The 15674-nt window shown below is 40.8% G+C and overlaps 3 protein-coding genes across 3 annotated transcripts; 2 read left to right on the plus strand and 1 right to left on the minus strand.

The window, feature by feature from the left end:
• Positions 1–2817: 2817 nt before the first annotated feature.
• On the plus strand, positions 2818–4242 carry LOC108050751. Its single transcript, XM_017132584.1, has 2 exons — positions 2818–2985; positions 3052–4242. The coding sequence occupies exons 1-2, from the start codon at positions 2932–2934 to the stop codon at positions 3976–3978; spliced, it is 981 nt and encodes a 326-aa protein (XP_016988073.1). The 5' UTR covers positions 2818–2931; the 3' UTR covers positions 3979–4242.
• Positions 4243–4568: 326 nt separating this feature from the next.
• On the minus strand, positions 4569–10580 carry LOC108050809 (poly(A) polymerase type 3). Its single transcript, XM_017132693.2, has 9 exons — positions 9990–10580; positions 9089–9213; positions 8253–9025; positions 7992–8188; positions 7350–7931; positions 7015–7287; positions 6241–6952; positions 5200–5320; positions 4569–5136 (listed from the first exon to the last, which is right to left on the minus strand). Exons 3-7 carry the CDS (start codon positions 8989–8991, stop codon positions 6734–6736), a joined length of 2010 nt encoding a protein of 669 aa, XP_016988182.1. The 5' UTR covers positions 8992–9025; positions 9089–9213; positions 9990–10580; the 3' UTR covers positions 4569–5136; positions 5200–5320; positions 6241–6733.
• A 1083-nt stretch (positions 10581–11663) lies between these two features.
• Positions 11664–14496, plus strand: LOC108050810 (ubiquitin-associated domain-containing protein 1). The gene is made up of 6 exons (XM_017132694.2): positions 11664–12210; positions 12349–12360; positions 12426–12918; positions 12973–13308; positions 13364–13667; positions 13727–14496. The coding sequence occupies exons 1-6, from the start codon at positions 11819–11821 to the stop codon at positions 13873–13875; spliced, it is 1686 nt and encodes a 561-aa protein (XP_016988183.1). The 5' UTR covers positions 11664–11818; the 3' UTR covers positions 13876–14496.
• The last annotated feature ends 1178 nt before the right edge of the window (positions 14497–15674 follow it).

The following is a 15674-nucleotide window of genomic DNA, read 5'->3' on the forward strand; positions in this document are numbered from 1 at the left end:
ACTGTGATATAGGTATAGTTAGTAACTTACAGCACAGCAACTATTCCCTCTACTTTAAAGGCTGTGATTTGGCACAGAACTGATAATTTCGAATCTTATTTCCCTCGATGAGTATTGGGCTCAGACATGCGCTATAAAGGAAAATCACTGTGATATGTAACGGATCAACGCATATCACAACGATCGTTCCTTTTAGCGAATGGCCCGGAAAATGTAGGGATCACTCAACTTGTTTTATTGAATTGTAATGTTGCAAATGCCACAACGAACTTCAATGGTTGTCTAGCTTTATGATCAGAGAAATCACCTAAGGCTGGACGACCAAAGAAACTAATTGCAACTGTCTTGGATGTCTTCTTTTCACTAATAATTTCACTAGGCAAGTTGAAAACTTTAAAATTATAGCACGAGTGTTCGGTCTAGTCACTTAGCTTGGTCGGAACCGTATTAAAAAGAGACCATACCGACATTCGCCATTCAATTTTAAAACTGGAGTGCCAATTATCACTTACTTTTGTATTGTATTTATATGGTTGAAGTAGCGATGATGTGACCAGGATCTTGAGACACACTTTGCCCAGTGATGTGAGATGTAAACATAACTGCACAAGATGCGTCCCAATATCGAGGCCTTTGTTTGATCACAGTTAGCTGGTCGTCTTTTCAAGATTATAGGACAAACTTTACCCAGTGCTGCTAGGAAATTTGCAAAACCGAACAAGGTTTGTCGTATAATTGCTTTTCCGAGCTTATTTACTTTTTGGTTCACTGCTGGATCCTCATACTCTGAGGATGCGTTGGTAACTGATGCTCTTTCTGCCGGTGACTGGATCTTTTATACCCATATCCTAGGCCCGAAATCGCCCGCTTACCTGTGGGTGGCGGGCGTTTTTACCTGCAAGGGTCGGGGTAGTTCCGCGAATTCGCGTCCCGGATCGCGGCGACCTTCGTGAAAATTTTGCAACTTAATCCGTGGCCATAAACGGATTAATGCTTCTCGGTTTCGGGGAAAAACGCGCAGCTGTGCCGCGCATAATTTTCGCAGAAATACAATAAGGCTATGCCCAAAAAAGGACACGGGATCGTAGATCACCGTCGGGTTAGTTTGGTAGTTAGCTCGGAATTTGTTCCCCGTGTCGTCCCACGAAACGTAGGTATCACGCAGGATCAGTCAAGAAGTTCTCACTACCTTAAGATGCTTTTCTGACGACTGTACCAAATGCAAAGGGCTAGTATAGTTAAGGACAGGGTCGACCTTGGAGTTGGTCGCTCTTGAAACAATCACCTGTTGGAAATGTTACTATACAAACTATATGATTCTATGGTCCAGGAATGCATATGTTCAATATTAACTTAATATTAAAAACTTCATTGCCTGGTGGAATAGGATATTTGGAGACTAGAAAAAACGTTAATTTTTCAACGGAGTTTGTATTAGTATTACAATCTATTAAGGACATCTAGGAATGCCTCTACAAGACTTCTAAGGCTTGTTTTGTGAAATAACAATATTAGGATGGCCAAACATTTTTCAGTATTCATTAAACTTTGCTAAAACTAGATAATAAACAAAAATAACTTACCACCGCTAAAAACATTTTAATATATATTTAAAAATTGTACTTATCAACGAAAAATGCTTTCAGTTTTGAGGAAATTTAGAGGGAAATAAATTCATTTTTAATTTGAGTTTAAATGAATTCTCATTTTGTTTTAGAAATCTTGTGCAAAGAAAAAAAACAGTTCATAATGTCTATTTTATTTTTCCTTCGAAATAGCATTCATACTTTTTAAAGGCTTCCTCGCACTTATCGGCATCCTTGATCGAAAGGCAGGGATCACTTAAATTTTTCATTTTTAATAAAAGAAGAAGATTTTCAAATTCTGTATTTTGCCCAAAATAACAGTGTAAGAAGCACTTGATTTTGTAATCTGCAACTAATGCCTGGTCTGAAAAAAAAAATGTATGGATCCACTTCTCTGAAACGTTTGCCCCATTTGCACACTCAGTCACAAGTTTGGAATCATCATTTGATATTGCCTTCTGTAAATTTAAAGAAATAATAAAAAGCCAACGCCTGAGAGCGATTACTTACTTGGAGAATTGACAGAGCTAATACGAAAACTAGAAAGACTGAAGCAAAGGACGTCTCCATTTCGTAGATCGTGACTCTATACAGATTTCAGATACTTAAGATTTGCTTTAAATACATTCTTCCAAGCGACTAATAGGTGTGAAATTAAAGATTTCTTGCTTTTTTCAGTACTGCTTCGAGCTTATTAAGGGTTTGGCTGGTCTTATAATACTCATATAAACTTATTGCAGGCTCGGATCCAAGACGATATGCAAAATATAGTTCTCCATGTAATGTATATATGTATACTCTTGATCAGCATCACCAGCAGAGTCAATCTAGCCCGTCTGTATGGTCTATCTAGTTCGTTAGATTTAAAGCTATCTATGGATGAAACTTTCCTAAAAATTATATTTCTTTCTATTGCAGGTAGTCTATAAGTCGGAACAGCTATGATCGGATAAAGCTTGAGTTAAAACAGTACAAAACAATTACTACTTCGCTTTTTCTTAACATATACGTTTATAATTAATTGTATTTTTAAACCATTTCAAAATTACGAACAAAATTTTTTTTTTAAATCGAACCACTTTATCTTATATCTGGCATTTATATACATATACGGATAAAAGTAGCTTTCTTCTTTGTTTTATTTAAATTTTTTGTTATTGGCTTTTGAAGGTTTGAAGTTCGTATTTGTATTCTTAGTTTCATTGTTATTCAAGTCACTTTAACTCATAATTTAGGACATATTTTTTACATTAGTACAGTTAAATCACACTTTGAATAAGTAAGGGAAAAATCACAACAGGAATTTTATCCCCAAAAGAAAATATTAATCATCAGACTAAATACAATGCAAAACTATGGAGTCCTTGAAGGTGTCCTGCTAGCAGTAACATCATTAATTGTAAGTGGTTGAATGATAAAAATCATTTACTAAAAAATGCTGGTCTTATGTGGTATTTTGAAATAGATTCTATGGGTGCAAGGATTCGTTGCCCTGCCACTGGCTACTCCTGTTCCAGAGTCGCTTCCGTTAGCCAAGGCTGAGGATAATCCGGTGATCAGAGCTCCGAGGCAGGCAAACTGGAATCATTCGATGGAATGGGACCCCAATACACAAATGCAACAAAAAGCTGACGGGTTTAGAGTTTTCGGAAAGAAGCTACAAGACGACTATCATCGAAGAACTGGTTACAATGAAACCAGAGAGCCACCCACTGCTGTGACTAAAGGAACCACTACTGGCCGTATGAGAATTACTAAAGGTGGCATAAAACTCTTTGCCGCTCCAAAAGATAAGCCCAAGGAGCGATCCGGAGGTAAAAAGCTTAAACCAAAATTTAGGGACGGAGAGGGAGAAGAGGGGGAAGCCGAAGCGGGAGCGGAAGGCGAAGGAGGAGCGGCAGAAGGAGGGACCACAGGAGGCGATGGGGAACAAGAAAAAGAGCTTACCATAAGTATTCCCAAATTCTCTACCAATCAGTATGGCGAAAATGTTTACAATCCTTGGGGCATGACCTTTGGCAACCAATTCTTGGACACCCGCTTTGGACCGGGAAATCCTCAGATGCAACGTTTATCAATCAATCCAAATCCGCCGCAGAACTACTACCCAAGCATGGAGAACTTGACCTCGGTCTGTGCGAACCAATCCACCATCTATAACGAGCTTAAGATCGAGAAGTGGCTAATGCGCCACGTCTACAGCAGAAAGAAGATGGACCGCCCCTTCTTTTTGGCCATGCGACGCGAAATATATGAAAAGGGCGATTCGGAGCAGTGTCATACGGCGGCCTTCTCCGACTGGCAGCAGTACCAGGAGTGCGCAGTGCGAAGAAACCAGCGAATGGAGTACTATGTCCCCAAGTATCCTCGCCATCAACTGGCCGTCAACTAGGATCAGCAACGACAACATCCTTTGGGCGTTCAAATCCATAAAACGTTCAAATTCCAGTTACATATTCATTTTACCAAGCATTTGATTCCGGAAATGAACGTATGACTAGATTATCTATATAATCTTTCATTAAAATGTACATTCAACTGATTACCTTTAAATGGAAATTATGCCGAACAAATTCTAGTTAGATATATTTATGAATATAAATAAATATCACAGAGCAAATTGTAAGAAATAAAAAATTTCTGGTTGCTAACAGCACATTACATGTTTTTTATAAGCAGTATTGTTCAATCAATTTAAAAAGCATTTTAAAGTATTTTAAATTACAGATTATTTTAAAATAATTTTTGCTTTGAATTTTACGTTAAGAAATAAGTTCAATGCTGTAACTATTACTTTCTTGCGGAATAATTACCGCTACTCTATATTTATATAAATATCCGGATTAAATAGAGCTCGATTTCATATTTTTGTATCTCTATCTAACAAATGTAAAAAAGAAAAGATCTAAACCATTAATTTAAGGTATGTAGTTCCTGTTTCCGTTCTCCAAGAAAATTTTAAATAAAACAATGTCACTTTGGTGTTTTTAGCTTTCGCTTTCTTTTTTTCTCTTTTATTTGGTAAAATTAAATCAATATCTTCATTTCATTTATATGGTTTTTGTTATTACCTTTTTTCAGATATCATTTCTTAGAAAAACGAACATAATTGTTTCAAATTTTCAGCGTTGTACAACTAGAAGAAGAAGAAAACAAATATTGAAAACAAGAAGATGGAAAATTATAAAGAAATCTTCTTAGTTTGTAAGTAGTTTCCGCAGCAGATCTTCTCCAGGATCTTGTCTGTCCGCCGCTCTCACCCATCTTCCTCCTCATCCTTCACTTTCCACTCTCCACACATCTCTCTTCTACGCACTCCTCAAACCAGCTGTGGGGAAGTAAAAAAGATGTACAACAATATTATTAAGACAAATGTTAGAGAAGTGCTTTCTCTGCCGCTAAAAGGTCGCTTAAGTTATGGTGTTTTTCTTGTCTTAGCGCCGTTTGTTAATGTCCGAATGCCAATTTTAATTTTTAGGCGATTAGGCGATGTTTGTTTGTTGAAAGAATAATGTTTAACATAACTTTATAGAAGGTGTATGATAGAAACCTGCAAGAAATACAAATATAAATTTAAATGTTCTAGTGACCATAATTTTAGCGTTCAACTTACCGTTTTTTATAAAATATTGTGGGCTTCATGTTTGCTTGGGCATCAATGCCGAAAAAATCAATGGGTAGAGAATAAACTATGATAACTAATCCTTAAATGGTATGTTTAATAGCTTTTTACACTGCAAAGACATTATAATTGGTTAAATGGGTTTGTTAGTAAGATACACAGTTTATCGTAGGTAGAAAATATTTTGTTTAACCTAAAAATAAAAATAAATAGCAATTTAGCAGTTTAAGAAAATAGACAATTTCACGATTTTAGAAAATGTTTACTGATTTTTTTTGTAATTAATTTTCGATAGGCGAATGAGTATTTCCAGCAAGCCAAAGAAAATAATTTAATTACATCACTATTAGAACAATACCTAGGCTAAATAGCAATATCCAACTACCAAAATCTGAAAATCTAAAAAATCCAGTTACTTGCTTTAGTCAAAAGAATTACAATATTCATTCTATAACTCAAAGACTTCCCAGACTAAAATTTGAGTAATAGAAGATCGACGATATATTTAAAATTTTTACCATTTCCGAATAAAATTTCCCACGACATGTAAAGAATTTTCTAAAAATAACTTGTAAGCAAATTCATAGTTCTTAATTTCTTTGGACCAAAGTTGAAATAAGATCAAAAGAGTAGGTTTTCAGTTGTATTTATTTCAAAAATTGTTTTCTCGTTCTAACCAAGTCTTTTTTTCTTTTTTCTTTCAGGCATTTTGCCCAAACACTGTAAATAATTTAGAAAATAAAAATACCAAAAATTTTGTTTTTTGTGTTTTGTTTTTCTTTTTTAAAAAGTTTATTTTCATCATCATTTATTGAGCTTAGTCTCGGGCTTTTTAAATTGGATTTGTAAAATTTGTAAAATTAAATGTATGTTTTTGTTAGATTGTTTCCACATTGGCGGAAATACTGGTTATAGAATACGTAATAGTAAGTAGATAGGCAACTTAAGAGTAAAGAAACAGTCTCGTGTCAAAGGAAGTTGGAGAAAATGGATGAGAGTACGAGAACGAGGATAAACATTTAGGCAACTTACAAGAAATTGTCGGTGCCGGTGGTGCGGCATTTGCAGCTACAGGAACCGATGTGGCTGGTGTCGTCGATGTTGCTGCTGCTCTGACCGCTTTTTGTTGCTGCTGTAGTTGGTTGTTAGATGTCAAATGTTGGTTGTTGTCGTCTTCATCATCATCAATGTAGTACGTTTTGTTATAATGGCCGATGCCGCCGCCTCCGCCGTTGTTGTTATTGCTGTGGTGGTAGTTGCTATGAGCTATGTTGCTGCTGCTGATCGTGGTTGTTGATGTCGCCGTCTGCTGCTTGCGCTTGTGTCCGGTTATGCTTAGAGCCGCCGTTAGACTGGACGCGGCATGCAGAATCGAACGCTGGTTGAAAATGCTGTTGGAGGCGGCCGCCGCAGCCGCATTGTTGTTCTTTCGGAACTTCTGATGATGATGATGATGAGCTGGTGGCTGCGGCGGCGGGGGCGGCGGCTGCTGGTGCGGCGGATGCGGATGTAGCGTTGGCGGTTGTCACGAACATGCCACCTCCGTTGTGGTTGTGTTGCTGTTGGCGTTGCCATTGTTGCTGCCGTTGTTGTGCGGCTGTGACGGTTCCTGCTCCACTACGTCCATCTCAGAGCCGTTTTTACCCGAGCTCTTGAAGTTGGGCGCACTCATTTGCGCCGCTGTGGGCGTGGTGGGCGTTCCAGCCCCCATATCGCTGGAGGCATTCGAATTTTCCTCAGTTAGCTAAACAAGAAAAGGGTCATGTAATTAGGGAATTTTAAATGTAATAATTTGTAGCCACTTACCGATTCGCTAAGTCTGTGTATTTTTGCCCCGCTATCCCGACCGCGATTTCCACTCGATGGCTGCTGGCCTGGCGGCAGTGGGTCCTGCGATTGGGCCAGTTCCGTCGAAAGTCGTTTGCGGTTGGCCAGCAGTGTGTTATTAAAATTGTTGTGGCTCTCCATGGACTTGCGCTCTCTCTTGAGGAAGTCGGAATCTAAGTATAGCGACAATTGCTTGCGCTTCACATGACGGGCATCAATGGTCATGCCCTCCTTAAGCATTTTGATGTTGACCTGAAATGGTGATTAAGAAATTAACAACTTTTTACATTTAAAGGTTTCATTGTTATACTTACGCCATGCATCATTACGTGCTCCGTAAAATTCTGTATGCTCTCAGTGAGATCGACGTTGAGGTTCTCCGAACGCTCAAACTCTAAGCCAATGAACCACATTGAGCAGAAGGGCGCCGAAGTCACAGCAGACTGGCTACCCTGCGATTGCTTCAGATCGTCCTCGTTTCCACTGTTGTTTTGCGAGTTGTTGGCACTTTGGCCCTTCTTAAATTCAAAACACTTGGGATTGACGTGGGCCAAAGCAATGTGGGGATTCCGCTCCAGGTTGCCAATAAGCAGACGCACCTTTGACTCCACCAGGCCGCACCATTCCAAATGGTCGTCGGCCGTCTGCGAGTTGACCAAGAGCACAATAAAGTGGCGGTACCTGTAGAAGAAGCTGGGCGCCTCAAACAAACGCTCCCACGGAATGCGGCCTAGCATGATCTCATCCGTAATGTTCATGCCGCGATTGAACTCGGTCAATATGACCTTCTTGGTGGATTCTGACACATTGAATGTGGAATTCTGTTGTGGGTACGCAGGCGTAATGATGGGCATCAGATGATAGCGATCCGAGGCATTGACTCGAGGATCCCAGACCTAGAAAAAGGACAAAATATAAGTAAATCGGGAAAACCTGTGTAATTTTATTTGACTTACTTGAAATCTTAGATTAACGTTGTCAGGGTGCTTGAGCAGCACTGGGTTGGGCCACTTCCAGCGCGAGAATACCAAAAAGAACTTGTGCACCAGTGTGGCAGCTGCAGCATTTGGATATAGCTGGCATGTCCTAGCCACCAGCATGGCCCAGGTCACACCGCCGAAATAACCCAAGGAATTTGAGTAGATGCCGTGCTCTAAGGGGAATATCAGAATCACGAATTAGTCACTTTTTTTTTCTATAGATCCTGTAAAACTTACTTTTTGCCCACAGTTTTATGGTGCGTAGGGCTAGGCGGAAATTTTCAATATTGGGCACCAGAGCCAGGATCTCGTCTGTCACACGGCAGCCGTTGAGACTGCGCACCGAACGGTGATCCAGATTTCTCAGCAAGTTATCATCCCGCAAATCAAAGTCATCGGGTATCTCTTTAAGGGACAGACGAGCAAACAGCAGATCTATCTCTATGCCATCAAAGTTCATTTTAATGACAGGCACAAAGGCCTCTTCCACTGAGCGGCACTCGGTGACCTCTGGCTGCTTCTTAAGCACCTCAAAGAAGCTCTGAAAATAGTCGGTGCGCTCAATGTTGCGCGGAGCCACACAGAGGGCGTCAATATCGGCGCCCTTGTGATGCACACCAAGACGATACGAGCCGAATGTGTAAATCTTGCCGCCGAGCTTCTCAGCAGCTGACTCCGGCATGTTCTTGCTGACGGAGATTTCCTTGACCCACTGCTTGACCAGAGTGTTGAGCTTGGCCAGGATCTCCATGCGGTGGTTCAGCTCGTCCTGGCTCTCGAAGACGTTGTACGGTTCCAGAGAGCCGCGCAGCTCCTCAGTGCGCTGCAGATCCTCCGGCCTGGGCTCGGCTAGACTGATGGCCGAAGTCATACCCAGCTGTTTGGCGGGCGGTCCGCCCGAGGTAGAGTTGCCATTGTGCTGATGCTGATGGTGGTGCTGCTGGTGCTGGCGATGTGTTGGTTCGGAATTCCACATGCTGTCTGTCTTCGTTTGAGCTTAAAGTTAGATCCTGAGGACGGAAAATTAAAGGTTTAGCTGATCTGATCAAATACATTGTGGTTAATTTACTCACCTATCTAGGCTTAAAACGTATGTAGTAATATACTTAAGTTTGCTCTCCAAGAAGACAAAATGGAATCATATATATGCGACACCTTCTCTTGTGTTTCAGTTTACGATGTAGGGCTTAATAAAATGCTGGAAAAATACAAAATATATATAATTTTTATTGTGTTAGGATAAATTTTAAACTGATATACAAATTAGAATTTAACTATCTTTAAAATTAACATACAAACAGTTACAAATTATACGAAAAGTTCGTTATCTTTATGACATTTTAGTGCGTTTGCTGACACTATGAACAAAAACGAAAATTATCAACAATGTACAAAAACCATAATAAAAAAAGAAAATATACATCTCTCATGACTAAGCGATCACTTAATATTTGAACTAAAGAATTTTATGGTGTGTCATTCCAATTGTAGGACACATATGCATAACCGCTAACGATAAGTCACATGTTCCTTAAATTAAACAATTACCTTTTTTTTTTACTGTGTAGCTAAACAGTTAATGGACAATTACAACGCGCTGACTAAATGCAATTTGTAAGTGCGATAAGATATTTCAGCCACTGTCGTTATATACGAAAAACATAACAATGAATCTCTCGTCGCATATGGTCACACTTGCACCTTTCGCCTTTGGGCATAAACAAATGCGTAAATCAATTATTACAAAAAAAATTCGCGGTTAAACAGCGGGAGAAGTATTTTCGCTTAGCGTGTGCACAATAGCAGAATAATTGTGACAATGACAAACATAAACAAAAGAAAGCGTATTTAAACGGAATATTTGTCTACCCCCGCCCCCGCAGGTAAACGGTACACTCGTACACCCACACAGACGTGAACGACGCACGCACCGCATACATACACGCACGGGGAAAAGTTTTTGTTTTTGCTTACCTGCGCTGCTTCTTCTGATTCTTGGACTGCTCTTGTTGTTGTTGGTGCTTCAAACAAACGTTGAGGGTGTGTGTCGAGTGTGGCGTGTGTGTGTGTCGTGTCCGTCCGCTGCATTCGTGAGTGCATATGTATGTATGTTTATAAGAATTTTTGGCAGGAGAGTGTATCCCATTCATGTGTTGTTGTTGCTCCGGCTTCTTTATTTCGCTCGTCTCCTTTTGCAACACTCTTCACATTTCTTTTTTCCCGCAACCGTTCACCCCCTCCCTCTCTTTTCAATCACCTTTTGAGCAAAGCAAAACTCGCGTTTTTTATGCTACGTGACGAGCTCTGCTAAAACTGACGCACACGCACACACCGATATGCATATGCCAGTTGCCAAAACGCAAACACAAACACTTTTCGCCCACTTTTGGGGCGTTGGAGGCGACGGGGGCACTGATAACGCTGCGGGATCGACGCGCGGCTCGTTTAGTGGGCGGCAAACATGTTTCACTATCTTTTTAGCAACTGATTTGCGCGTTCTAGCAATAATTAAAATGTGTAGCAATCGATTTAATGCTTACGGTAATCGGTATCGGTGCTCTTGGCGCATAGGGGTGGACGAGTCGCGGCAGCTAGGGATGACAGCGCGTCGCGATATTTTACTTGCGAGTGCCTATTGTGAATGGTCAACAATCCTATAACCAATAGCGATATAAAAAGCTCCTAGCTATTATATTTTTCTTAATAAGTAAGATTTGGTATCGGTTAAGAAAACATACAAAATTATTTTCTGTAAGTCACGCCAAACATACACGAATGCAACTTATATTCTAACTGCCAGTTGATATAAGTAATCTGATAGTCTATAACGGTTTCCTGTCAATAATCTTAAACCGTGTAGCTAACGGTTGTTAAATTCAAATGCATGTAAGGATTTTTAAACAGATTTTTATTTATTAAAATCAGCGACTAATAAACATGGTTTTTTCTTTGGAATTATGAATCTTTTGGAAGCTCGCATTTTTAACTGTGTAGCTGTTCGTGATACGATTGTTTTATTTCATTACTTGGCTTTGTTTTCTTTTCTGATTAGGGATATGTTAATACATTCTTGATAATTAGCATCAGAAAGAGGAAGGTTACAAGATCGCGTTTATGATCTATGCGCGGATCAGGGTTTTTAAAGGGAATACATATTAACCTTTTTCAGTATAGACATACTACCATTTTATTGTTAAGTTTTAATCTGACCATCTGCTTTTTGAAGGCTTTGACAGATGTCATAGTTTTGCACCTTCGGTTTAGGTAAAACCGCCTTAAGCCTCCTTATACCTGATCTTAAAAATCACCGTTCAAACGGGATTCAAGTAGGTAGGTTTTGTTTCAGGTAAATAGGAAATTAGTTTAAATCATAAAAGCATAACATGGAAATAAATATGTATTTTTCCAAAGTCAAGTTTTCCCTAGATCGAAAAAGTGAATTAACAAGACTTGAAAAATTAAATTAAATTCATTCACTTTAAAATATTACAATATAAATAATATTGTCGTTACCCCATATATATTATAGTAGCTATTATTGTTGGCTTATAATGACAAAATTTAAATACCAATAGATGTTATCGATATCGATACTGCTTATATGCTCGCCGCCAGTACCTCCCACGAATGCCGCTCGTCTGGCAACTCCGCAAACAGCTGTTTGCTATCGAAATCGCAAAAATAAAAATCGGTTTTGGGAGCTTTACATTGATTCTGTTTATTTACGAGAAAAATGCAGAATAGCCAGCGAAAAACGCCACAAAATGTAACAAAACCGGCGAGCACCTAGCTGTAGATCCAAAATGATACCCTGGATGCGCGAGAAGTTCAACGAGAAACGGGCGAAGTGGCTGGCGCGCAGCAAGCGAAGCGGTGGCTCACCAGCGGACGAGAGTCCCCGGAGCAGTAGCCACAGTCACAGCCAGCGGACAGATGCCAGCGATGCGGAGAGCATCAGCGGATCCTCGCTGAATGTCCATACGGCGGAGTCGGAGACGCAAACGGATGGCGGGATGGCCGGCTCCAATTCCCGGGCTCTCGTGGGTGGCGGAAGTTGCGTCCTAAGGACTCCATCGCCCGCTCGTCGACGTCGAATGTACTTGGAGCTGCAGCTGCAGCGGCGGGAGGAGCGGGCTGAGCAGGAGGCGGAGCTGCAGGACTCTCCCACGCCCACTCGACAGCAGCAGGCCCATGCGTAAGTTGACAGAACAACGAATATGCTCCAAGATTTCCAAGTGCTAACCCTAAATATATACATATTTGTCTATTCGAAATTCTCTGTTGGCTACTCTCTCACAATCGACCCAAAACAAACTATGCAAAAACTGCGCAGTATGTTCCTCAGGTTTGTACTGACCAAAAGCTTCCGTGTAATACCTCCATTAATCTCTTTCAATAACAACCAATTAGAAAATCAGGGCATTCTAACCGCCCGAGCAACTCCGCTTCGTCTGGTGAGGCAGAGGATGCCAGAAGGCCGGGCGAGTCCATCATGGTGCGGGTGATCTGCCCCAGTTCGCGCGTTCTGGTTTTCAAGACGGACGTCAACAAGCGCCTCAACGAGCTTAAGAGCGAGGTGATTCTGGAGCTAAGCGATGATCCCGACTCCATCCAGCTGTTTGCTCCTGACGTACGGCATTTGAACCCGCGATACCGTCTCTATCGGGCGGAATACTTTGGCAGCGAGCTGAACGAGACGGACACGCTGGCTCAGCTGAAGGTGCGCAACAATGAGACTTTCATCCTCTCTCCACGACGCAATACTCTGCCACAGACAGTGTCACGGATCCGCGAGGTTCCTGGCCCCAATGAGCAACTGGTGGAGAGCGCCACGCGCTACGTACCCGTTAACTCCAACCAACTGCCCACCATCGACATCAATGAGATTTTTCAGCAGTCGAACGTGAGCGGCATTTTACATACCCTTCTTGTTTTATAAACCGGACTCTGTTTTTAGATACAATACGATGTGCGCAAGGTGCTGATATCCCTGGCCCAGGCTTCGGCGGCAGTTATAGGAGCTGGTCCATATGCTCCGCGTCTGATAGCAATGTTAAAGCAGCGTTTGATTAACCGCCGTAATCAGCAGGCGGATACGCTGCAGTGCCTCGTAGACATGGGCTTCAAACGGGAACTGGCTGCGTTTGCTCTTAAAGCCAACAACGGCATTTACTCGACCACAATGGAGTGGCTGATACAAAACCAAAACGAGGAAAACCCGCAGGAACCGCCGGCCATGAACATGCAGCACAGCCTATCTTCCATCTCGCCCTCCACGATAGTCACGAATAATGTAAATATAACCTGATCAGTGTATTTCTTGTAACTTATCTATGATTCCGTTTAAGGAAACCATTGAAAACACCGCCGCCTTGATTGAGATTGTGCGAATCTACAGCCACCGGGACTCGCCGCCCAGCGATGAGATTGTGGAATCGCTCACCGAAATGGGATTCGAGGAGACGGCAGTTTTGGCGGCGCTAAAGAAGACAGGAAACAACAAGGCCTCCGCCTGCGAATGGCTGTGCGACAACCGATCGGGCAGTGTTATTGAGCTGCGCGAGGGCTTGGCTCCTGATTCGCCCATCTTAAAGGTGATCCTGGAAATGCCGCAGGTCCAAATGACACTCAGCAATCCCAAGACATTTTTGGGTATGTCAAACTTCCTTTAAAACACTCTTAATCAAAGCTAACTGTTTTTAAATTTACAGCCTTTCTGGGCATTCTGGAGAACGAGCATGCAATACGCGTGTGGCGCGGCGACAACGACACAACCTCGGTCATCACACATATCCTGCAAAAGTACCATGAGGAGAAGCATGTGCTGGGCATCAACCAGTTCTACACAAACCGCTGGTGAACGGTGCCGCTAAGTGGCTTTATTATGAGATTAACCAAATTATATTTATACATATACATACACAATCACACACCCGAAGTGCATAGCTGTGGCTTGGTCCATTTTGGGGCCCCCATTATACATTGTGTATGTGCCCGTATGTAAAGAGTATTTTTGTAGCCAAAAAACCATGAATGTAAACCGCACAAAGCCAAAGATGCAATCGCTTCGCCAAGAGCACGCGGCTGCACTCTACAAACGCTTACCGATCAGTACGAAATGCATTATACATATACATCCATATAAATATAAAAAGTAACTAGTTCTAGTCAGGCCTTCATCCTACGATTCTATTAGGCTAAACACTTACCCTTCATCTAGTTTGCTAGCTCATCGTCAGTCATTTGAAATCGCACTACATTAGCAACTGTCTCATACTTCATACCACAGATATGTACATCTCGTCAGTTGTAAGCGAGCGAACTTGAGGTGATTTCAAAGCGTTGTATTGTCAGGTTGTTAAACGTGTCGCCTGCGAAACCATCAACTTGAACTCAAAGTATTATTTTGTAAACCAAATATTCAATTTGCATTGTTTTAACAAGAGGCAAATAAATCAATTAGTTTTTGATACAAAACAGATCGAATGACGTTTTTATTTGTGGTATTACTGGTAATAAATGGGTATATTGTATTCGTTGAAAAATATGAAACAAGAGGTGAGAAATTCGTAATACAACTATATTTAATGTTTTCTTTAAATATTAAAAAAAAAGTTTTTGGGTAATTCGATTGTAACTAAGTGTTCTTGTAAAATGTTAATATATCCTACACCTTTTTTAGTCTATGGCCATGTCACACCGTTGTTTTAGGAATTAATTGGTTTTATCTTAAACCCAGCGGGTGTTTCCCAAGTTCCCATTACCTTTGGACAAAATAGGTAAGTTAAGTATGCATGACTCATACCGCTTTCATTTTACCACTGCGTATGAGTTATATTTGCAGATACTTTAAACCGAAATGAGTCACTCGTACAGATAAGTCGGTGGCCATTCATCCGCAATCCGGGGCATATGTAAAGTTAAACAGTTCCCATTACTCTAGCTTGTAATTTGTACAAATTGAATTGCTTTGTTGGCAGCGCAGTTTGGATCTCCGCAGTAAAATTATTTTGCTATTGCACTTTTAATGTATTGCAATTAATTTTCCATGCGGCCGCACATTTTTCATTTCATTATTCCAGCTGCAAATTCACATTAAACGAAAACAACGAAACGAAACAGAACTATTCTATTCAATTGTTGCACATTCTTTTTTTCGACATATTTACAATTCTTTGTTTTAAGCCTGGAGCGGGAAAATGAGCATATACATTTTAATTTATGTTAAGCGCGTTTATTAAGTGGTTGTTGCAGTGGTTGTGTATCCATGAGATACATTTACTAGCTGGTGGCTTTTAATTAATATTTGCGCGCAATATTTGGATTGTTTAGGAAATAGATGCGGGCAAAGAGCAAATTATTTATGGTCAGCTCGTGTTTTTATTAAATGTTTGCGGTTGCATGTTGCATCTGCAACAAAAGCAGAGCGGAACGGAAGCGTACAAAGTATCTGCAGCTTCGCCTAATGGCCCTTGGCGATGGCCATGCAAATCTATCTCTAAAAATTGATGACGCATGCAGCGGGCGAAGATGGAAATAGACCATAATAAATCATCTGGACCCTTACTAAGCGCTCCAGGCTAATGCACACAGAAAAATGTATAATATTTACGATTTAAAATGAAACGATAAATAACTTTCAAATTTTTTCGTTTATTC

The sequence above is a fragment of the Drosophila rhopaloa genome, unplaced genomic scaffold, assembly GCF_018152115.1.
Source record: "Drosophila rhopaloa isolate 14029-0021.01 unplaced genomic scaffold, ASM1815211v1 contig_115, whole genome shotgun sequence".
In the NCBI taxonomy this organism is placed as follows: Eukaryota; Metazoa; Arthropoda; class Insecta; order Diptera; family Drosophilidae; genus Drosophila; species Drosophila rhopaloa.

What these genes read in the sequence shown, in the direction of transcription:
- LOC108050809 (XM_017132693.2), bottom strand. Translation starts at nt 8,991, where the DNA reads ATGTGGAATTCCGAACCAACACATCGCCAGCACCAGCAGCACCACCAT. An exon ending in CATAAAACTGTGGGCAAAAA is followed by an intron (nt 8,189 to 8,252) that starts GTAAGTTTTACA and finishes TATTCCCCTTAG; the next exon opens with AGCACGGCATCTACTCAAAT. An exon ending in AGCACGTAATGATGCATGGC is followed by an intron (nt 7,288 to 7,349) that starts GTAAGTATAACA and finishes TCACCATTTCAG; the next exon opens with GTCAACATCAAAATGCTTAA.
- LOC108050810 (XM_017132694.2), top strand. Translation starts at nt 11,819, where the DNA reads ATGATACCCTGGATGCGCGAGAAGTTCAACGAGAAACGGGCGAAGTGG. An exon ending in AGATTTTTCAGCAGTCGAAC is followed by an intron (nt 12,919 to 12,972) that starts GTGAGCGGCATT and finishes CTCTGTTTTTAG; the next exon opens with ATACAATACGATGTGCGCAA. An exon ending in CAATCCCAAGACATTTTTGG is followed by an intron (nt 13,668 to 13,726) that starts GTATGTCAAACT and finishes TTAAATTTACAG; the next exon opens with CCTTTCTGGGCATTCTGGAG.
- LOC108050751 (XM_017132584.1), top strand. Translation starts at nt 2,932, where the DNA reads ATGCAAAACTATGGAGTCCTTGAAGGTGTCCTGCTAGCAGTAACATCA. An exon ending in TAGCAGTAACATCATTAATT is followed by an intron (nt 2,986 to 3,051) that starts GTAAGTGGTTGA and finishes ATTTTGAAATAG; the next exon opens with ATTCTATGGGTGCAAGGATT.